The sequence below is a fragment of the Theropithecus gelada genome, chromosome 8 (assembly GCF_003255815.1).
Source record: "Theropithecus gelada isolate Dixy chromosome 8, Tgel_1.0, whole genome shotgun sequence".
NCBI lineage: Eukaryota > Metazoa > Chordata > Mammalia > Primates > Cercopithecidae > Theropithecus > Theropithecus gelada.
The window spans coordinates 143,703,208-143,726,610 of NC_037676.1; the positions used below are offsets into that span (position 1 = coordinate 143,703,208).

Consider the following 23,403-nt stretch of genomic DNA (forward strand, 5'->3'; position numbering starts at 1 on the left):
AAGTTTCGGTGGGACGGACAGACGAAACCGTGGGGCCACCAGGAAGCTCGGCCTGGTTCCTCATGATTCCAGGGTGGGGTGGCGGTGGGCTCCAAGGCCCTGGGAGGTCCTGGAATTCTCCGCTCTCAGAGGCCGGCAGGGCGGCTGGGCTGGGATCCAGGACTCGGTCTTGGTGGGGACGGGTAGGTGTTGGGATCTTGCTGGGGCATCCAGGGGCGTACCCATGAGCTGTAGTGGAAGTAGAAGACCATCCTGGACACGATGTTGTCCACCCACGGGAGGATGTGGGCCCGGGCTTTGGCCGCCATCTGGCCGTATGCCAGGAGGATGGTGCTGCTGGCCCATTTCCAGCGCAGGTCCTCCGAGTTCTGGCCGAGGGGTGGCAGGTAGGTGAGGAGTGTCAGCACCCCGCCCTACCCTCCTCCGGAGAGCTGTGGAGGTGGTCGCCCAGCTCTAGCAGGGTCCTGAGGGCAGGCGTCTGTCCTGAGGGGCGGTGGGCCTCCATGGCCCTCAGTTGGAAAACAGGGGGACTGGGACTGGCTCTTTGGGGGATGGCTCGGGCCTTGTTAGGGCCACAGTTTGGGCGGGGTGTTAGGGTGGGGTGTGCGGGGCGCTCGGCTCTGCTGGAGCTGGCTGGAGTCCAGGCCCCTTGCCTTCCCCTCCTTGTGGGGGCCCCTCCCACGCCCACCTCCTCCCCTCCTGCTGAACTGGGCAGTGTCCTGGGAGTCCCCAGAGGCTGGCCTTCATGGAGGGTGGGGGTCCTGCCGTCCCAGCCCCTTGCTGATCTCTGGGGACCCCTGAGCCAGTACCTTCGGGGAGGAGCTGTGGAGGCTCCATCTGATGGGCCTGCTCCGGCCAAACTGGTCCAGGACAGCCCAGACGTCATCCAGGTGGCGGGTGGCCGCCAGCCCCAAGGTCAGAGCCATGCCCTGTAAGTCGGGGTCAGGGTCACTCATCAGGGGACCCCAAAGTCCAGGAACAGACCCGGCTTCTCCCCTAGCAGGAGTGAAAACTGAGGGGGAATGGGACCCCCAGAGGGGGTTGGGGCTCATCCAGGGCCCCAGGGCAGCCAGCACCCACCCCACTCTGTCAGGACCTGTGACCGAGCCCATGCCAGGGGACACATGGCTTATGGGGTCTGGTAGGGGGAGTGAGGGGCACGGGGGGCAGAGGTGGATCCCTGGAGGCCCATTATCCCTCACTGCCGGCTATGAGCAGGCTGTGCCGGAGTGGGAATGAGGAGATGTGTTTACGATGGAGGAGGAGGGCTACGCTGCGGCTGAGATCACGACTGTAACTGGGGTCAGGGGTTAGCCTGTGATCAGCATCAAGGCTCAGCCATAGACCAAGGTTAGACCTTAGTTTGTGACCAGGGTCAGGGGTTGGAGTGAGAACAGGGAGAAGGCTCAAGCTGTGATCAGAATTAGGGCGTAGTATGAGACCAGCCATCAGGCTCAGCCTGTGGTCAGGGTCAGACGGTGGTGGGGGCAGGGTGGGGCCTGGGTCCTTACCTCCCTCTGCTTGGGCCACTGGTGGGATGTTTCCAGGAGGGCTTGCAGGTGTCTCCTGACTGTGGCACTGTTTTTTTCAGCTTGAAGGATTAGCCCGTAGTAGGTGAACAGGAAGGCCTGTGGGAAGGGCAGCATCTTATCCGGTGCTTGACCCCCCGATGGCCTGCCACCTCCTCTGAGCAGCTGCCCTTAACCACACTCGCTTGGCCTCCCCGGGCCCCTGCAGCCACTGCGACACCAGCTGTGGACTGTCCAAGCCTCTGCCTGTGGCTGCAGCAGGTGCAGCTCAAGTCCTGCTGTCCAGGCCCCACCCCTGCCTCAAGTCCACCAACTTCTTGCTAGGGCCCTGGGTGTCCTATGGATAGAGCCCCTGGGGTTGTGTAGGGGGCAGGCAGGGGCTGCTCCTGGAGGCAGGGTGGGGCTCACCTTCTCAGGGGACTGCTCCTGTTGGGTCCGGCTGGGCGTGGTGAGTGTCCACAGCAGCTCCTTGGACCACACATCCATGCTCAGGAACGGGACTGACTTGATGGCCATCTGTCAGCAGAGGGGCATGGGGGCTGGAGCCGTCTCTCTCTCTACCTGAGAGCAGGGCCTGGGATTCTAGCTGCCTCTGCCCACCCTGGCCACCCTGAACCCTGAATCCATCACCCCCTTTTCCCTCCCCTCTTTTGAGTCCCCATCGCTAGCTCTCTTCTTTGTTCTACAACTCTGAGGGACAGGGAACTCATTCCTGAAGATTCTTTCTGCAGAGGGGTTCAAGGTGAGGCTGGAAAACCAGGAGACTGGGGAATGGAGTCCTGACTGTGTCCCGGGCACCACCCAGGAGTCTCTGACAGAGCAGATGATTAGTGAGAGCCAGCGGAAGGTGGCCCCTCTGCGGTGGGTGCCGGGAGGGCAGGGCCTCGTCTGGTAATTCACAGCTGCACCAGCACCCTGCGTGGTACCTGGCACACAGCAGATAGGCCATTAATTTTATAAATCAATGAAGGAGAAATCAGATCAATGAATGAACTGTCCCTTCAAAATACAAGGTCCTGAAAGTTCCGTTCCTACCATCACGTGATTTTATAATGATGACTACAATATTTCTCAATTTCAAGTGTTCCCAGATTCTGTGATTCAACATTTCCAAGATTTTTGATCCAAAGATTCTTTGGGGTTGGATGATAACCTCCAAAATTATGATCCCAAACCCAAAAACCTTAAAAGCCAAAATTTGATAAATGTGAAGGTAAACATTTTAAAAAGCTAGTTCAGCAACATTACTATAAATTAAGTTGGAAGATGAGGCAAAATTTTGTTTTGATCTTTGTTGCTGCCTATTGCCAAGGGTTAACATCAGGGATCAACGACCTGCACTTTATAAATCGATAAGAAGATGACAAACAAGACATTGTAAAATGATGAAGGGATACATAAATGATGAAGACACTGTAAACTCAACCTTGCTAAGACTTCAGGAATGAAAACTAATGTAACGTTTTGACTAAGATTGGCAAACAGTCAAACACTGACTATCAGCAAGGAAGTGTCCTTTGGTGGGAGGGTGGTTGGATCTGCATTTTTGGAAGGTTTTTTCAATCTCAATTAAAAGGCAATGTCAATATCAAATTTTAAAATATGGACAATTTCCCTAAGCAACCCCATTTCTAGAAGTTTATCCTGAAGGAATACTAAGTATGTGATGCCATGAGCACGAGGGGACATCTGGTGGGGCAGAAGACGTAGGCAGGACCGTTTGCATCCTCCTTGGGGTTGATCCCTTGGTTCCTGGAATGGAAATGCTCCCCCACTTATGGCAGAAGCTGGATGAGCTTGTCTGCCCAGGGTAGACCTCCTCCTGGCCATCTGTAAAGCACTAGGGTGCAGTAGGACCTGCGGGGCTCTCTCACCCTCAAGACAGGGGTCGGCAGAATCTCTATGAAACCTCAGCCCCCTGGGAAGTCCTGAGGTCGTCCCCCAGAAGGTCCCCTCCCCCAGACCTTTACTGTCTTTGTTCGCTGTTGCATGTAACAACGCCACAGTTCCTTGTCTAAAATTCAAATCCCCAAGCTCAGAAAATTAAACATTTTTCCCCCTTGGCTTTGCAGCAACCTCACTGGACAGTAGACACTGAGCCACACTGACGTGATGCAATTTGTGGGACCTGGTGTGACTATTTGCTTCTGTGGCAGGGATCCTAATCTATTTCATTCTGCATCTGCCCAGACCCTGTTAAGGATGTTCTTGGAATATGCAGCGTGTATATCATATTACTTTTTAAAAAATCTAAAATATTCTGAATTTTGAAGCCCATCTCTTCCCCAAATTTTTAATTTTTAAAGTTTTAAGTATTTAAAAAATTGAGGTATTTTAACTCACAATGAAGTGCACAGATCTTTCCTGTAGAGTTCATGAATCCAGCCCACGTAATTCACATCCTTTCAGGATATAGAGCATTTGCCACCACCCCAAAAAGCTCTGTCATGCCCCTTCCTGGTTCAGCTCTATCACTACAAAACTGTTCTGATTTCCCTGCGGATTAGTTTGGACTTTTCTAGAATTGCATGTAATTGGAAGCATGCAGTCTGTGATCTTCTGTGTCTGGAACTTTTTCACTCAGCATGTTTTTGAGATTCATCCATGTCGTTGCATGTACCGCAAGTTCATTCCTCTTTTTCTATTTTAACTTTTATTATTTCATTTTCTTTGTTTGGTTCAGGTTTAACTTGATCCTTCTCTAGTTTCCTGAGATGGACACTGAGATGATTGACTTTAGATCTTTTGGGAGAGTGTGCAGAATTCTGCCTGTCTGGGTTGTTTCCAGCTTGAGGCTAGAATGAATAAGGCTGCTATGGCCATTTTTGTAGAAGTAATTTTGCGTATGGATGTTTTCACATCCCTTGAGTAAAATACCGAAAAGTGGGATTGCTGAGTCATCTGTTAACTTCAAAAGAAAATGTCAGTTTTTCCAAAGAGGTTGCGCCATTTTCCCATCCCGTCCTCAATGTTCTGCTTGCTCCACGTCCTTGCCAGTGTCTGTTGTGGTCCTTTCTTCACCTGCATCCCCTCGGCGCAGACGCGGAGGCGGCGCCTTGTGGTTTTAACTGAGTCTTCCCTGAGGACTAACGTTGCTGATCGTTTTTTCACTTCCTTATTGGTCATTGAGATGTCTTCCTTCCTGACGTGTGATGTGGCCTTTTCGCTCATTTAAACAATTGACCTCTTTGTCTTTTGCTTACTGAGTTATAGAAGTTCTTTCTTTCTTCTGGATACAGTCTCTTTTCCGATACACAGATTGTGAATAGTTTCTCCATGTCTGTGGCTTGCCTTTTCATTTTATTAGTGATATCAGTTGATGAAACGTTTTAATTTTGATGAAATCTAACATCATTTTTTTTCTCTTTATGATGGTTACTTTCTGAGCCCTAAGAAACATCTAGCTACCCTAAGGCTGGCAAGATTTTCTCCCATTTTCTTTTAGACACTTTTGAGTTTTACCTTTTACATTTTAGGCCTTGGCTCCATCTCTAATTAATATTTGTGAATGGTTTGAACTAGGCACTAAAGTTCACTTTTTTGCTGACATATATGAAATTGCTTCCGAACTATTTTTTCAAGACTTTCCCCTTTGAACTGCTTTGACACTTTTTTTTTTTTTTTAAAAAACCTGTTTACATATGGTTTGATATTGGATTTTCTATTCTGTTCAATTGATTTATTTGTTTAACCTATGCCGATGCCTCATTTCTTGTTTGCTGTAGCCCTGTAGTAAGTCTTGAAATCAAGTAGCAGATTTCTTGCAATTTTATTCTTTTTCATAATTGTTTTGGCTATTCTAGGTTCTTTAAAATTTCTTTATAAAAATGTATTCTATAGCTTATATTTAATACTACAACACAATTTTCTGAGACTGATTGGCATTGCATTCAATCTACAAATCAATTTTGGGAGAATTGACATCTTACTATTATTGAATAATTTTGTCCACAAACACCATATGTCTCCATTTCTTAAGGGTTGTTTTAATTTCTTTTTGCAATGCTTTGTAACAATATTGCATAGATTTTGTTGCATTTATCTTTGAGTCTTTCATATCTTTAATGCTGTTGAAAATGTCATTTTTTAGAAAAATTTTATTTTCTAATTGTTTGTCACCAATATATAGAAGTTCAATTGATTTTTGTATATTGATCTTGTATCCTGAGATCTTGCTAAATCAAAGTATTAGTAATTATTAGTTCTAGTATTTTAAACATGATTCTGTAAGATTTTCTAGGTATATAGTCACATTGTCTACAAAAGAGATAGTTTTACTTTTTCAATTGCAATCTCTATGTCTTTTTTCCCTTCTCCTTTTTCTTACCTTATTGCATTGGCTAGCAACTTCAGTGTAATGTCGAGTGGAAGTGGAGAGAAAGGACACCTTTGCTTTATTCCTGATCTTAGTGGAAAAGTGTTCGGTCTTTGATCATTAAGTGTGTTAACTGTAGCTTTAGATGTCCATTGTCACATTGAGGTAGTTTCCCTCTACTCCTAGTTTGTTGAGAGCTTTTATCATGAACAGATATTGAATTCTGTCAGATGCTTTTTCCACATCATTTTTTATAAATATGATTGAACTTTTTCTACTTTATTCTTTACTGTGTTGAATTGCACTTGTTGCTTTTCAAATGTTAAATTGGCCTTGTGTCCCTGGGATAAACCCTCTTGATCATGGTGTATTATCCTTTTATTCAATTTGTTAATATTTTGTTAAGATTTTTGAGTCTATTTTCAGGCAGGCATGGTGGCTCTCGCCTGTAATCCCAGCACTTTGGGAGGCTGAGGCGGGCAGATCATGAGGTCAAGAGATTGAGATCATCCTGGCCAACATAGTGAAACCCCGTTTCTACTAAAAAAAAAATACAAAAATTAGCTGGGCGTGGTGGTGTGTGCCTGTAGTCCTAGCTACTTGGGAGTGTGAGGCAGGGGAATTGCTTGAACCCAGGAGGCGGAGGTTGCAGTGAGCTGAGATTGTGCCACTGCAGCCTGGCACGTGCCTCCAGCAACAGAGCGAGACTGTCTCAAAAAAAAAAAAAAAAAGATTTGAGTCTATTTTCATAAAATATATTGGTCTTTAGTTTTCTTTCTTTTTTTGTAATGTATTTGGGTTGTGTAGCCCTCAAAATGATTTAGGAAGTTATTCCTTCCTCCTCTATTTTCTTGAAAAAAATTGTGTAGAATTAGTACTATTTCTTTTCTAACTTTTTGATAGAATTCACAGATAGAAGTGTCTGGGCTTGAAGTTTTCTTAGTGAGAATGTTTTAAATTATGATTTCAATTTCTTTGATATAGGACTATTCATTTTTGGTTTCTTCTCATTTCAACTTGGTAACGTGTTTTATAGAGAATTTGTCTATTCAATCTAAATTATCTAATTTATCGAATATTTCATTATAATTTTTAAAGTCTGAAGGGTTTGTCGTGTTGTTCCTTATTCCTTTCTGAACTTGGTATTTTGTGTTTTCTCTCTTTTTGATCAGTCTAGTGAGGGGTTTATCAATTTATTTATTTATTTATCGTTTTTTAAATAGAGATTGGTCTTGCTCTGTTGCCCAGGCTGGAGTGCAGTGGTTTGATCCTAGCTCACTGCAGCCTTGAACTCCTGGGCTCAAGCGACCCTTCTGCCTTTAGCCTCATGAGTAGCTGGACTACAGGTGTAAGCTACTATGCCTGGATAATTTTTAGAAGTTTTTTTTTTTTTTTTTTAAATCTCATATTCAACCTCAATATAAGTTTTTTAGAGACAGGGTCTTACTATGTTGTTCAGGTTGGTCTTGAGCTCCTGGCCTCAAGCAGTCCATCTGCCTCAGCCTCCAGAGTAGCTGGCATTACAGGCGTAAGCCATGGCATCTGGCTCAATGTATTGATCTTTTTGTTCCAGCCATTCTCTGCTGTTTGTCTCTTTTTGTTTCTTTGATTTCTGCTCTAGCTTTTGTTATTCCTTCCTTCTACTTACTCTGAGTTTATTATCTGCTCATTTTTTGGCTAGCTTCTTAAAATGGAGGCTTAGATAATTGATTTTATACCTTTCTTCTTTTCTAATATAGGCATTAAAATATAAATTTCTTTCTAAGTATTGCTTTTTATCACATCCCACTGATTTTCATATGTTGTGTTTCATTATCATTCGGTTCAAAATAGTTTCTAACTTTCTTTATGATTTCTTCTTTGACTGATGGGTTATTTAGAAATGTGTTGTTTAATTTCCAAGGATTTGAAGTTTCTCCAGATATATTTCATATTGAACTCTAATTTGTATTTTGGTCAGAGAATGTACTCTGATTACAGCCGTTTTAAATTTGTTGGAACTTGATATATGGCTCGGCATATGGTCTATTGTGGTGATTTTTAAAAAATAATTTAATATTTTTAATTTTTGTAGGTATATAGTACATATATAAATTTATGGGGTATATGGGATATTTTACTACAGGTATGCAATGTGCAATAATCACATCAGGGTAAATGAGGTATCCATCACCTCAAGCGTTTATCCTTTGTGTTACAAACAATCCAATTGTACTCTTTTATTTTATTTTATTATTATTTTTTAAGATGGGGTCTCACTCTGTTGCCCAGGCTAGAGTGCAATGGCACGATCTTGGCTCATTGCAACCTCCACCTCCTGGGTCAAGCCGTTCTCTGCCTCAGCTTCTTGAGTAGCTGGGACTACAAGTGCATGTCACCATGCCTGGCTAATTTTTGTATTTTTTAGTAGAGACGGGGTTTCCTCAATTTGGACAGGCTGGCCTTGAACTGCTGACCTCAGGTGATCCACCGGCCTCAGTCTCCCAAAGTGCTGGGATTACAGGCATGAGCCACTGTGCTCGGCCCTCTTTTAGTTACTTTATTTTAAGGTGGAGTCTCCCTCTATTGCCCAGGCTGGAGTGCAGTGGTATAATCTTGACTCACTGTAACCTCTGCTTCCCGGTTTCAAGTGATTCTCCCACATCAGCCTCCCAAGTAGCTGGGATTACAGGCGTGTCCCAGAACCCTGGACTAGTTTTTGTATTTTTAGTAGAGATGGGGTTTCGCCGTATTGGCCAGGCTGGTCTCGAACTCCTGACCTCAAGGGATCTGCTCATCTCGGCCTCCCAAAGTGCTGGGATTACAGGGGTGAGCCACCACACCCAGCCTCTTTCAGTTATTTTAAAATCTACAATTAAATAATGGACTATAGTCACGCTTTTGTGCTAGTAAATAGTAGATCTTATTCATTCTTCCTATTTTTTGTACCCATTAACCATCCCCACTTCCCCCCACATCCTCTGGCGAATATTTTGTTTGCACTTTATTAGATGAATTTGGTTAATGTATTGTTCAAGTTTTCTCTATCCTCGGTGATTTTTTGTCTTCTTGTTCTATTAATTGCTTGTGTTGCTGCTGGTGCTACTTCTACTGGATACCGCTCCATTCCAAGTATTCTCCTGCCGCCACCGCTGCTGCTCCTGTCACTACCACTACAACTCTTACCATAGAACAATGATGACATTAGCGAGGGCTTCCTGTGTCACTGGCACGGTGCCCGACACTTTACACGGATTACCTCGTATACTCGTCATACCCACCATTTGAGTGAAGTGCTTGGATTCCCATTTGACAGATGAGGAAACTAAGGTACTGAGAGGTGAAGTGGGTCCCCCCAGGTCACAGACTGGTGATTGGTTGAATATGGACTTGGATCCAGGGGGCGGGAGTCTCGTGTCCCTTCCCTCAGCCATGTCAGACCCTCACTCACGTGGGTGTGTGTTCAGGGATGGGCCTGCACGGACTCTGTTTCTTGGCTGGGGCTCCCTCCGTCCACCCCAACCTGCTTCCTTCCTTCCAGGTCCGCAGCTCTGGCCCAGAGTGTTGGGTATGTGCTCTGAGCCAGGCATGTGGAGACCGAGGTTTGAATCCTGATGCCTCAGTGACTGGCCCAGTGACTGTGGTCCCCTCCCCAATCCCAGTGCCGCAGTGACTGGCCCAGTGACTGTGGTCCCCTCCCCAATCCCAGTGCCGCAGTGACTGGCCCAGTGACTGTGGTCCCCTCCCCAATCCCAGTGCCACAGTTACCGGCCCTGTGACTGCGGTCCCCTCCCTTTTCCAGACTTGTGTGCTCATCTGCAGAGTAGAGGTCCTCCCTCCCTACCTCCCTGCTCCCTCTTGTTCCCCCATCTTCCTGCCTCCCCTTCCATCCCCATTTCCTGCCTTCCCTTCCTTCTTTTCCCCCTCCCTCTCATTCCTCCCTCCTTCCTCCCCAACATGCCCTCCTTCCTCCCATCTTCCCTGTCTCCCTACTATCCTCTCTTCCTCCCTTTCCTCCCTTTCTCTCTCCCTTTGCCTTCCCTTCCTCCTCCCTCCTTCCACCTACCCTTCCTCCCAGGCACCTGTCCTGCTGCCTCTCCCTTGTTGCCCCCACAGAAGGCCTGGTGACTGGGAGCTGGGCTGCCTCCTTACCTGGATCAGTTGCTCTTCCCAGCAGGCCTTGTCTTCCTGGCTGAAGAGCTCCTCTGTGGGAGGAGGGATGGGTCATAGGACCCTGTCTAACAACCGTCTCCTCCCGCTTTTAGCGCTGGCCCGGGCTGATGCTGCTGGCCTCTGCCCACCCTAGCTCTATGGGGAGTGGGAGCTGGAGGGACATGAGCCAGGCTTGGCTCTGGGTTCAGAGAGCTGGGGTGGGCTTGCAGCCCTGCTGCCCTTACTGTGTGTCCTCAGGCGGGCTGGGCTCCCTCTCCGGGCCTCAGGCTCACTCATGGTGAATGGAGAGGCACTACCAAGCATGGCCCCTCAAGAGTGGGAAAATAAGTCTTTGGGAGGGAGGCATTGTGAGAGTGTCGAGCTTTTCAGGAACTTTGGAACTTACCCCAGAGGGAGAGGCTGCTTTGGGGAGGGATCTGGTGGCCTCAGCAGTACCCCCAGGGTGCAGAGGGACCTCTACCCAGCCTGCTAATCCTGGCGTGGGGGGTGTAAGGCCAAGCCAAGCAGGGTCCTGCTTCACCCCAGGTCTTAGGGTCCAAACACTCCTGCTGGGCCTGGGCCTCCCTGCAGGTCACAGGCCCTGTCACACCCCAACCCCACCCCTCACTGTGGCTGCCGACCAACTCTTCCTGAAGGCCCTTGGCAGAGGGAGCGTCCGTCCTCACCCTCCTACGCATCCATCTAGATGTGGCCTATACTGGCTGCCTCCTCCAGGAAGCCCTCCTTGATGGCCCCAGGGCAGTTGGTCCCTCTCCTCTCTGGGCTCTCCCAGCTGCCCTCAAGGCAGCCCTGCATCTCCCAGTGGGAAGTGCAGCAGCATATGGTTGTGAATGAATGAGTGAATGAATGAAGGCTGGCCCTTGCCTCTGTGTGGCTGGGAGCCTGGCATTAGGTAGGTGCTTAATCAGTGTTCGCTATTTTGTGTCAGCAACTCCCTGAACATCCTTCCTCTGGGGTCCTCAGAGGCCACACTGTCCGGGCCGGCCCTTCCCACAGCTTGGTGGCAGCGGCTGTGGTGGACGCAAGGCCCAGACACTGCAGGCTATGACAGGCTGGGAGTGGCTCTGGCCGGCCATGCCGCCTCTCTGAGCTCCATCTCTTCATCTGCCCGGGGAGGAGGGCCCACCTGCCTTTTGTGACCAAGGGAGGAGACAGATGCAGCAGCTGGTGGTGGAGTTGCTCGGCCATGTGCCAGCCTCACACCTGTCCTGGGCCACCTCCCGGGACCTCCTCTATCATCCTGGCTCCGCCCAGGTCCAGCTGTTGCAATGCTGACAGCAGGAGTGGGTGAGCCATCAGAGGGGCTGACACGGCTGGGCCTGGTGTTGCTCTTTCCAGGGAGGTCTTGAGCATGGCCTGGGCCCTCTGAGGGGTGGTGGGCAATGGGGGTCCTCGGGGCAGCAGCCTGTTGCTGCCAGGCACTAAGTTACCTCATGGTGCACAAGTGACCTTTAGCCCCTGTGCCCTGCCCATGTGGGGTCTCTTGAATCACTCAAAGAGTGATTGAATCACTCTCATGACCTCTTGAATCACTCTCCATGACCCACCCCACCCTGTCTGCAACCTCGCGCCCGACATACCACTGGAGGACAGGACGCCCATCACATAGAGGAGGCTGCGGTGTGGGAAGACGCCCGTCAGGAGCTCCGTCTCCAGATGCTGTGCCACCGCCCGCCACGAGTGCCTGCAGATGGCCACCAGCACGTTGCTGGCTGCGTCCTGGTATATGTCTTCCAGCTCCTGGGGTGGGGTGGGAGCAGGCAGGGTGGGAGGTAGAGTAAGAGCAGCTTGTTCTGAGACCTCGCTTCTTCACATGCCAGGGCTGGTTTGAGGGGGCAGGACAGCTGCCACAGTCCATGTTTCTTTTCTTTTTTTTTGAGATGGAGTCTTGCTCCGTTGCCCAGGCTGGAGTGCAGTGGCCGGATCTCGGCTCACTACAAGTTCTGCCTCCCAGGTTTACGCCATTCTCCTGCCTCAGCCTCCCGAGTAGCTGGGACTACAGGCGCCCGCCACCACGCCCGGCTAGTTTTTTTGTATTTTTTTAGTAGAGACGGGGTTTCACAGTGTTAGCCAGGATGGTCTTGATCTCCTGACCTCATGATCTCCCCGTCTTGGCCTCCCAAAGTGCTGGGATTACAGGCTTGAGCCACCACGCCCGGCTACACAGCCCATGTTTCTTTTGGTAGAAAACTGAGGCTGAGGGAGCCTGAGGCCTTCCTGGTCTGCGTCCATTTCCAGAGCACCTCCTCCTCTTCCTCCCTGCCTCTGAGCCCTTGCTCACGCGGTGTGCCTGCCTGCGCCTCCACTCCCACCTAGAGCCTGCTCCACGGCCTGGGTTCAGGGCGCTCATCCTGAAACCCCAGCCCACATCACCTCTCCTCCTGAGCTCCTGGTGGCTCAGGACGTCACATCCTTTAATTCTTTCACCATGAATTCAGAACCAGACGCTACGTTCCTGTCCAGGAGAGCCAGGGAGTCAGCTGCTCAAGGGCAGAACGATGCTGACTGGGTCCCTGGCCTCCCTGACCCGGGCCCAGCCCCCACTGTCCAGTAGAGGGGCATCTTCAGCAGGAAGGAACCACACGGGTCCCGGAGTCCGGCCCTGTGTGGTCATACCTGGGACCTTTCTCCCTTTACATCTTGCTGCAATTTTGACGTCTACTCTTTTCTCTGTCTTCATAGGAGCCATAAGGCAGCTTCTGTGGCTCTGAGGCAGGTGAACAGGAGGCCTGCCTGCACTTGGGGGCGTCTGAAAGTGGGGGTGTCTGAGCCCCGCCATGCAGCTTGAATCACCGCGTGAAATGGAGATATCATTTATAGATCATGGTAAGTATGGTTATGGGGGCTTCTTGTGAAGATGGTGATTGAATCTGATTTTGCTCTTTCTGAAAACCTACCTCAGTTAACACTACATTCAGGAGATTTTTTAAAAAGGGATAATAGTAAAACCACACTGTGGAAGCGGGAAGCAGGTAGGTGAGGGGACTGAAGACCATGTATAGGCTAGTGGAGCAGAGGCCAAGGCCAGCTCACCCACATGGCACCATCCCCCACTATTTGAAGTTGGGGGGTCTCTTGTCTCCCAACCTCTGGAACTGGAGTGGCAGTGGAGGGGGCTGAAACTAAAGGTGACATGGTTTTAGAAGTAGTTGAGTCCCTTGATGTACCTCCCACACTCTGCACACACAGGGGGAGCCGGCTCTCTCCCACCCCAGCAAGAGTCTGGGGTCTCAGTCTCTGGAGGGGGCAGATGAGTGTCTCCGTCCAGGGGTTGCCAGGCCCGTAAGCTCCAGGAATACTCACTTCCCAGGCCAGGCCTGGCATGACTGCCGTGGGATGGGACCCTGATCTCTAGGCAGGGCCCCTGGGTGAGCGTCTCCCTGGGAATCCTCAGAGCACAGAAGGGAAGACAGAGAGACACGTCTCCCTGGGAATCCTCAGAGCACAGAAGGGAAGACAGAGAGCTGAGCCTAGACAGAGATTAGGGCTCACCTAGTCACTCTACGGTGGAACCAAGGGCTCAGGTAGCCAGATGGAAAGGATACGTGACCTCAAAGCCTGGTGGCTAATTCTGGACCCAGAGCAAGTTCCACTCCTGTGGAATGAGCAGGGCAAAGACTCCACCAGCCTGAGCTCCGCAGCAGACAGCAGGTCGCATGTGAAGGATCACGGTTCAGAGTGACCCTGGATCCTCGACAGCCATGAAGGCCAGAGGACAATGGACAGCGGTTGCCAACCCACAGTCCAGTGTGAAATCGAATCCAGAGATTTCTGGAAATGCACAGGCTCAGAATCTTACTTCCCTAAAGCCCTTGCCCAAGAAGCCACCTCCAAGAAGCCTAAGTCTATGTCTGGTTTAAGAGTAAATCGGGAAAGGGGAGACAGGGTGTAGGGAACACAGTCCCCCCACCGGGGCAGGGCAACAGGAGTGTGGGGCCAGGCTGGTCCCTGCTGACCCCAAGCTCCATGCTGGGCTGGAAGATTGTCTGAGTTTGGCTGGTCCTGACCTAGGTGACAGTGCCTGATGCCCCTCTGTGCCCCAGGTGGTGAGTGGGACCCGCAGAAGTGTCCACTTACTCTGGGGGCTGGAGTGGGGCTGCGGTGTGTTCAGAAGCAGAAATGTAGACAGTCCTGGCCTCGTTCATGCCAGACTCCGTGCAGGGGCCCCTCCTCGTGAAGCCCCAGGAGGGTCTTGTCCACCCTCAGAGAGGCTGAGGCCAAACCACACCCCTGAGAGTGTCCCGAAGCCCTCGCCTCCCTGGGGGCACTGCTCCCCAACCCCAGCTGCCTAGGATCGTTGATCTGTAAACTGCAGAGATGCCTGACAGACTTCGCAATGGTGAGTGTGACAAACACATGCTTAGGATTCCAAAAGAAAAAGAAATGAGGTGGAAAAAAGGACTAAGTGGACATGGCCCTTGCTCCCCATTTTTCTCTGTCTCACACCTAGGGTGGCCTCATTCACTTCTCTGGGGGAGCACAGGGGTGTGTCCCACCTGCCGCCCACCAGCTGGGCTGTGACTGCGGGCCAGTCCCTAAGCCTCTCCATGGGTAAATGGGGCCACAAATCCCTGTGTGGAGGGTGCATTGGCCACGCTTGTAGGCCCTGCGCTGGCTGTTTGATGTCTGTTATTCCTAATAACCTCTCCTTGAGTTTGCTGAATCGTAGGGCCAGGTGAGCAGCCGAAGCTGCTTACATCTTTTGGGGAGCATGGAAATCCCATTACAGTGTCCCCGACCTGCCAGTGTCCCTGTAGCTCCTAGGGGACGTCTCTACTTCGTTCCTTCCTGCCACCATGGCCCTGAAGGCATGTTCAGACGGTCCCTCATCTGCTTCCTGACCCTGTGTGGGACAGGCCTGTGTGGCCCTGTGGGGTGTGCTGTGCTGTGCCTCTCGCTTTGGGAGAAGCTTTGAGTATTAAAGAACTTTCAGTGGCCTTTGCCTCCTGCACGATCACATGAACTAAGACTCGGCACCACACGGAGGGTAAATGGTGTCTACTCCTGCTTCGTGGGGCACCCTGGTGTGTGTGTGTATTAAGGTGTCCCCTGGGGCCACTCTGGCCTAGTCAGTCTAAGCCACCTTGGAGTGGAGAATTGGCGGCCGGGGCCGGCTCTCAGACTGCAAGCTGCGGGTGGGGTGGGGTGGGGTGGGGTGGGTGGGGGTAGTTCAGGTCCAGACCCCCAAGTCTCCATCGAGCAGAACCCAGGAGGTAGAGGCCAAGGGCGGAGTTACAGCCTGCAGCCTGGGTTAGACTTGCAGCAGGCCTTCCAGAGGCTGGGCTGCAGGCAGCTGCCATGCAATGGTGAGGAAGGTGGTGCAGAGGGGAACCATAGCCTGCTGCAGGGAGAGACCTCCTTGGGGGAGAGGGCCCCCCCCCACTTATGGGCCCCTTGGCCTTAGCAAACAATGCTCTCTTGAGCCTCACCTTCCTGACATGGGAAAGTGAGATGGAAAAGTGTGATTGTCCCACTGAAGGGCTGGGGGTGAGAACGCGAGTCACTGGATGGAAATGGCTTCACAAGGCTGGGCACGCCTAGCATCACTTGGGTCCCTGGGGCAGCCGCTGGCATTCCCAGAACTCGTGGGGGGTTGGCCCACTTGCTGGGGGAGGGGAGGCCCACCGTGGCCTTGGTCATGTTCTCCAGGGCGAGCTGCATGAAGGTTTTCTCCCAGGTCTCCTCCAGGACGTCACTGGCCCTGATGACCATCTCCAGGGTCTGGAACAGCCGGAACTTGTGCCTGCTGGAGATCTGTGGATGGCAGAGCAACGGTGGCTTGGGGACAGAACAGGTCAGATTGTGTGGGAGATGTGGGCAGGGGCGTGGACAGGGAGGGGTGTGAGAGGAGCCATTTATCTCTGCCACTTCATGGTTCTATGACTCCTGGCAAATCCCTTGGCCTCCCTGTGCCTTAGTTTCTCCACCTGTGAGGGTCAGGATCACCACCTCATGAGCGCATTCCGAGGGTGGTCAATGCATGCGGGTCCAGTGTTTCTCCCTCCCCACTTGGCCCATTTGACATGTGAGGAAACTGAGACTTGCCCCAAGTCATGTAGCTGCTCTAGGCAGGATCCAGGGTTTGAGCCCACCTTGGGGTCCCACCCTCCCGCCCCCTGTGCCTGCCCCAGTGGCCCAAGCTGTCCCCACCTCCGGGTTGTCTATGAAGTAGTTGTGGATGGTTTCCATCACCAGCTTGGGGGAGCCACGAGCCATGTTCTTAATCTTCTTGATGATGTACTTCAAGTGGAAGAGGTCGGCACTGTTCATGTCCTGCAGCATCTTGAGGCAGATGGCTAAGGTTGGCAAGAAGGCACGTGTGAGCAGGCTGTGGGTAGCTCACACTGTGGCAGCCAGGCTGGGCGGGCAGGAGGTGGGTCTGGGGATGGAAGGAGTACTCTGAAAATGAGAACTGGGGAATGGATGCATAAGAAGTCCAGGACCTCCTGACTGTCCAAATGGACTTTCTGGGGTTCAACATAGGTAAGGAGCAGGAGTGCAGGTGCGTGATCATGTCCTCACTCACCATTCATATTCCCATCCGCCCATCATCCACTCATCCACCTGTCCATCCAGCCATCTGTCCATCCACCCACACGTTCCATCTGTCCATCCTTCCATCTACTAATCCACCTGCTCATCTATCTTTCCATTCATCTACCTGCCCATCCACCCAACATTCAGCTATTCATAAATTTATTCACCCACCCAACCAGTCATGAATTCATCCCTCCATCCTCCCATCCATCCTATCCTCTCACCATCCGTCCAGTCATCCAGCATTCAATGGTGTTTGAATAAGGGAGGGGCCAGGCCTGGACTGCGGTTCTGAGGTGTGAAAGGGAATGGGAGGATAGCGGAGGTGGGGTATAGGGTGAGCTGGGGCATCATTTGGGCTTTTGATGGTGCTTCAGGAGGCCTGAAGAGGCCAAGTCGTGTGTGCAGGGTTCTCTGCTGAAAGCTTCACTATAGCTACACCACTTGATACCCTCAAGGTCCTGGAGCAGAGACTCCCTCTGGTCGTCACCCTCAGGACTGCTGTTGATGGAGGGACATGGGATCTGCTGGAGCCTGACCCCATCTGGGCCGACCCGCCCCTGCCTGTCTGAGCCCAGGGCTGGCAGTCACCTGCACTGTAGGCCTCCGCCATGAACATCCCGTGCTCCTGTGGCATCAGTGCAGCCTGGCTGCTCTGTGACTTGTGAAGCAGGATGGTGGTGGGGTGTGACCATCTGTCCCTGCAGGCAGAGTCCTGGGGTGCCTTCATGCAAGATGAGTCTTTCGTGGATGTGGAGACAGGGAGGGAGATTCTGAAATGGAGGAGGGACCCTGGGTGTCAGCGTCTGAATGTGTGTGTATTTCTGCGTTAGTACAGGGGGTGCTGAGCGCAGCATTGGCTTCCATTGGGCTCAGCTACATCTTTCCATGTGTTTGTCCTTCCATTCAATGGACTGGCTGGGCCCTTGGAGGAGGGCAGGAGTCTCGAGGCCTCAGGGACACTGTTGAGTAGGCAGCATCACCTGTAGGCCTGGGGGGGCCTGGCCTCCCAGCAAGTGTTAGGTTCTGAGGTTGGGTTCGAGACAGACATGGCTGGTGGGACGTTGCAGGGTTCAGGGTATGGCATCCCTAGCGCTCAGGCTCTTGACTTGAGAGAGCCAGTCTCATTCTGACCACATGTGAGACTGCTCCGGTCACCCAGACATCACTGGTGAAGTCCCCGAGGGGAGCAGGGGAGCCGCAGGAGCAGTGAGAACAGAGCAAGGGAGGATGCAGGGGCCTCCAAGGAAGGCCTCCTCTCTTTTCTCCAAGCTGGCCTCTGCCTTCTCCTCTTCTCTTTCCTCAAAGCTGGCCTCTGCCTTCTCCTCTCCTTCCTCTTCTCTTCCAAATGTGGGGAAAGCACTATCTCAGGCTGTGTTAGTGGCCGTAAGGGGCCAAAAGAGACCATGTCCTTCCATTCCGGGATGCTGCCCAAGCCTGGTCCCCCATCACAACTCCTGCCCGTGGGCTCCTGGGGCAGGAACAGGCTCCTGCTCCATCCACTTCCTGACCTTATTCATTTGTTCACTCTTAGTACCCACTTCCCAGGTGCCTACCATGGGTGGGACGTGTTCTAGGCTCCTGAGATGCATCAATGAATGAGATAAAGTCAGCAAATCAAATCAGTGAATTCTGTGGTATATCAGAAGACAGTCCATCTCTCAATATTTTACCCATTCATTTGTCCTACCATGGGAGGGATGCATGTCAGATCATGCTGCTCAAAATCCACCCATATGCCTCCCATTTCACTCAGAGTAAAACCCAAAGTCCTGAAAATAACATATAGGACAGTGATGCTTCCATCCATGAGGGTGTAACAAGGACCAGCTTCACCCTCCTGTCTTAAACAACTCAAAAATTGGAAAAATATACAAAACCATGATTATCAGACATCAGACAACAGCAGCACAGGATGAAGATCCCTGAAAATGGAAAACTAGCAAGGTGAGCCCAGCGTGGCCACAGCCAGCTGCCTGGGAAGTTTCCAGTTTGCAGTGCGGGGAGGGGGAGCCCAATAAAACCGAGTACTCTCTCTGAGTTGAGGAAGTGGACGTGAAAGTCTGGGGGAGCCAAAGTGGCTGGAGTTTGCTGGGAAGAGTCACAGGAGAGAGCTGCACAAGGAGGAGATAGAGTTCTGGGGCTTTGCAGGGGATCCCCTGCATTCCCCGTCTTCATCTGAGCTCAGTACATTTGGGAAAAGAACCACAAAGCTCCAAAAGGAGTAGAGGGAACAATCTTTGGAACTCACACAGGGCTAGGAAGGGTTCCTTTTCTCATCAGCAAGAGTGGAAAACCTGGTAATTCACAGGGCATTAGGTAGAGTGTTAATGGTATGACCTCAGTAATGGGGGAAAAAAATCTGCCCTAAACAACAATGCTTTGGCTCTTCCTACTAAAGCTTTAAAATCAAAGCCTCAAAGGAACCAAACTTTTCAAGTAATTTAATTGTGTTAAAGAACAAACCTGAAGAATATTTAAAAAGTACAGGAATATCCAGTACCCAACAAGGCAAAATTCACAATGTCTAGCATCCAATAAAAAATTTGCTAGGCATGGAAAGAAACAACAACAAAACAAAACAAAACAAAACAAAAATCCCTAATGAGGAGAAAAATCAATTAATTTAAACAAACACAGAAATGATATAATTAGTAGACAAGGACATTAAAACAGTTATAAGGTTGGTGCAAAAGTAATTGCAATTTTTGCCATTACTGTTAATAATATATTTCTCATGTTCAGCGTGGTAGAGCAAAACATAAGCATGGTAAGGAGAGACATGGGAAATATAAAACAATGAAGAATACATTTCGCATTATGAATACACTGGGTTAGCAGGAGATTAGACAATGTAGAAGCAAAGATGAGTGAACCTGGAGACACAGCAATATTAACTACCCAAAAATGAAACATATAGAGAAAAAAGACTGGAAAAAACAAAACAGAGCGTTAGTGAGATGTGGGACAACATCACATGGCATTTTGTATGTGGAATTTGCATCCCCACAGGAGAAGGAAAGGGAAAGAAAACATATTTGAGGAAATAATACCTGAACATTTTACAAATTTGATGAAAATTATAAATCCACAGATCCAGGAAATTCAACAAATTCCAAGCAAAAGAAATACAAAGAAAACTACATGAAGACACATTGAAATAATACTGCCCAAAACCAATTATAAGAGCAAATCTTAAAAACAGCCATAGAAAAAAGACACATGAAAGGAATGAAAAGTGAGAGCACAGTTCTTGTTGAAATCAGTGCAAGCCAAGAGATAGTAGTGCAACAATTTAAAGCCCTGAAAGGAAAAAACAAAACGAAACAACAACCTGCCAAGCTGGAATTCCATACCTAGAGAAAATATCTTTAGAAACGGAAGGTGATATAAAAACACTTTTCATGTACACAAAAACCAGAAGAAGTTATCATCAGGAGTCCTGCACTACAAAAAAATGTTTGAGAAAGTCTTCCAGACAGAAGGAAAATGGCAACAGATGGAAATAGAAAACTACACAAAAGAATAACGAGCACTGGAAATGGGAAAAATGTAGGTAAATAGAATTTATTTATTAATTTAATTAAATTAAATTAATTAATTAATTTATTTTTTGAGACGGAGTCTCGCTCTGTCGCCCAGGCTGGAGTGCAGTGAGCGATCTCGGCTCACTGTAAGCTCCGCCTCCCGGGTTCACGCCATTCTCCTGCCTCAGCCTCCCGAGTAGCTGGGACTACAGGCGCCGCCACCACGCCCGGCTAATTTTTTTGTGTATTTTTAGTAGAGACGGGGTTTCACCGTGATCTCGATCTCCTGACCTTGTGATCCACCCGCCTCGGCCTCCCAAAGTGCTGGGATTGCAGGCGTGAGCCACCACGCCTGGCCAATTGTTTTATTTTTAAAATTTAAAGTAAAAATAATAATGCATTGTGGGTTTATAACAAATATAGAAGTAAAATATATAACAATAATAGCACAGAAGCCAGGAGGGGGAAATGAAAACAAAATGTTGGAAGATGCTTATACTTTAATTTTACTTGAGGGTATAATTTCACTTGAAGGTAGACTGAGATAAGTTAACATGTATACTAGAAATCCAAAAGCAATGACTAAATAATAAAACGACACAAAACAAAATATGTGTGGCTAGCAAGTCCACAAAGGAGAGAAAGTGGAGTCATAAAAAATACCCAATGCAAATAAAGGCAGAAGAAGAGAAAAAAATTGCACAAAAAGAGATGAGACAAAGAGAAAACAAATTGCAAGATGGTAGACTAAAACCAAATCATATCAATAGTCGTATTAAATATAAATGATTAAAGCACCACAATCAAATAGCAGAGATTGTCAAATTGAATAAAAAAGCAAGAGCCAAGTGTATATTACCTATACAAAATCCACTTGAAATATAGCAGATACCAATCAATCAAAAGTAAAAGGATGGAAAACGATATATCATGCTAACACAAATATAAAAAAACTGTGTGGTTATATTAATATCAGGCAAAGTATATTTTAGAGTAAATAACAGGGATAAAGAGAATCAGTTCACTAATCAAGGAGATATAAAAATCTTAAATGTTCATGCATCTAGTCACAGAACTTCAAAACACATAAAGCAAAGAAGTTAGAGCTAGAAGGAAAAACAGACAAGTCAACAATCTTAGTTGAAAATTTCAATACCCATCTATAGATAACTGATAAAATAAGTCGACAGATAATCAGTAAGAATATAAAAGGCTCAAACAATTGTTAACCAATATAACTGAATTGACATTTATAGAACTCTAACCACAAAAGAATAAACTTTATTTTCAAATACACATGGTACATTGACCGACGCAGACTATATTCTATGCCATAAAAAGTCTTAGCAAGTTGGAAAAGATTCAGATCCAACAAAACATGATATCTGACCACATGAAATTAAATTGGAAATCATAACAGAAAGATAGGTGGAAAATACCTAAGTATTGGGAAACTAAATGACATACTTTTAAATAATCCATAGGTAAAGAAGAAATAAATGGTAATGAAAGTAAAAGGTATCTTGAACAAAACAGAAGTGAAAAAACAGCATATCAAAATCCCTGGGGTGCAGCAAATTAAAACACCTGTATTAGAAAAAAATGAAGGTCTAAAATCAGCTTGTAACTGAATAAATTAGGAAAAAACTCAGCATATTAAACTCAAGAAAAAAAGTAGAGCAAAAATTAATGAAATAGAAAATAACAAAAAATAGAGAAAAATCAATGAAACCAGTAGGTGATTTTTTTGAAAAGATGAAAACATTGATAAACCACCAGCAGGATTTATTAGGGCAAAAAAGTGAAAACACAGATTATTAACATCAATAAGAGTGGGTACATCATTACAGGTTCTACAGACATTAAAAGAATAATGAAGGGATATTCTGAATAACTTTGTGTCAATAAACTTGGTGACATAGATGAAATGGACGCATTTCTTAAAGTCATAAAATACCAACGCTTACTCAAGAATTAAATAACAAGAATAACCCTATATTATGAAAATTGAATGTGTAGTTGAAAACTTTCCCACAAAGAAAAATTTTAGGCTGTGTTGGCTTCACTGTTGAATTCTATCAAGTGTTTCAGGAAGAAATAATACAAATACTACAAACTCTTCCACAAAATTGAAGAGGAAGGAACACTTCTAACCATTCCATGAGGCAAAACCTGACACTAAAACTAGGAAATAAAGAAAACTACAGCCTAATATCTTCCATGAACAGACACAAACTTTCTTAACAAAACAATTCAAAGTATACAGAAAAGCTTATCCATCATCTCCTAGTGGGGCTTATCCTGGGAATACAAGGCTAGCTGAATATTTTGAAAATCAGTCAATATAATTCACTAGATTGACTGACTAAGGAAAGAAAATATAATGATCTCAATAGATGCAGAGAAACGTTTGGTAAAACTAAACATCTATTCAAAAATAAACATAGGAATTAAGAAAACTTCCTCAAGCTGATAAAGAGTATCTATAAAAATCCTACAGCTAATATCATACTTTATAGTGAAAGGCTGAATATTTTTCCACATGATTGGGAATAAGGCAAGAAGTCTGCTCTTACCCCTCTCATTCAACATTAGACTGTGGACTTAATCAATGTAAGAAGTTAAGAAAAAGGAATAAAAGTCATACAGCCTGGAAAAGAAGCAGCAAACTATTTTTATTTGTAGAAGGCATTATTATACAAGTGGAAAATTCCAAATCTACAGAAAAGCCTACTAGAACTAAAAAATAAGTTCAGCAAATTTACAAATTGTAAGGTCAATAAAAAGTATTCATATTTATGCATACTGGCAATGAACAATTGGGAACTGAAATAAAAAAGGTACCATGTACACTAGCACCAAAAATCATGAGTTATTTAGGCATAAATCTAACAACAATTGCAAGGTCTATATACTGTAAACTACAAAATATTGATGAAATAAATCAAGAAGATAAATAGATATACCATGTTCATGGATTGGAAGACTCAATATTGTTGAGATGTTAATTTTTTCTAACTTTATCTAAATATTCAATGCAATTTCAATAAAAACCCCAGCAGGAATTTTTTTTTTGGTAGTTACCAACAAGCTGTTTCTAAAATTCATATGGGAAGGTAAAGAAACTAGGATAGTCAAAATGATTTTGAAGAAGAACCAAATTGGAGGACCATTACCAATGTCAAAACTTATTGTAAAGCTATAGTAATCAAGGCAATGTAATATTGATAGAAGCACATAAATATAAATATGTGTAACAGAACATGGATTCCAGAAAAAGGCCCACACATATAAGGTCAATTGATTCTTTTTGTTTTGTTTTGTTTAGAGATAGGGTCTCACT

The 23,403-nt window shown here is 47.5% G+C and overlaps 1 protein-coding gene across 1 annotated transcript in view; it reads right to left on the reverse strand.

Annotated features, from left to right (window-relative positions):
* Window positions 1–23,403, reverse strand: part of MROH5 (maestro heat like repeat family member 5) — a 71,191-nt gene that overhangs the window by 43,426 nt on the left and 4,362 nt on the right. Inside the window, exons 2-10 of the mRNA XM_025394575.1 lie at window positions 17,125–17,306; window positions 16,147–16,292; window positions 15,622–15,750; window positions 11,577–11,736; window positions 9,976–10,028; window positions 1,938–2,045; window positions 1,512–1,628; window positions 810–929; window positions 222–368 (exon numbers count right to left, since the gene is read on the reverse strand). Coding sequence (XP_025250360.1) covers window positions 222–368; window positions 810–929; window positions 1,512–1,628; window positions 1,938–2,045; window positions 9,976–10,028; window positions 11,577–11,736; window positions 15,622–15,750; window positions 16,147–16,292; window positions 17,125–17,306 — 1,162 coding nt within the window. The remainder of the gene's footprint in view (window positions 1–221; window positions 369–809; window positions 930–1,511; window positions 1,629–1,937; window positions 2,046–9,975; window positions 10,029–11,576; window positions 11,737–15,621; window positions 15,751–16,146; window positions 16,293–17,124; window positions 17,307–23,403) is intronic.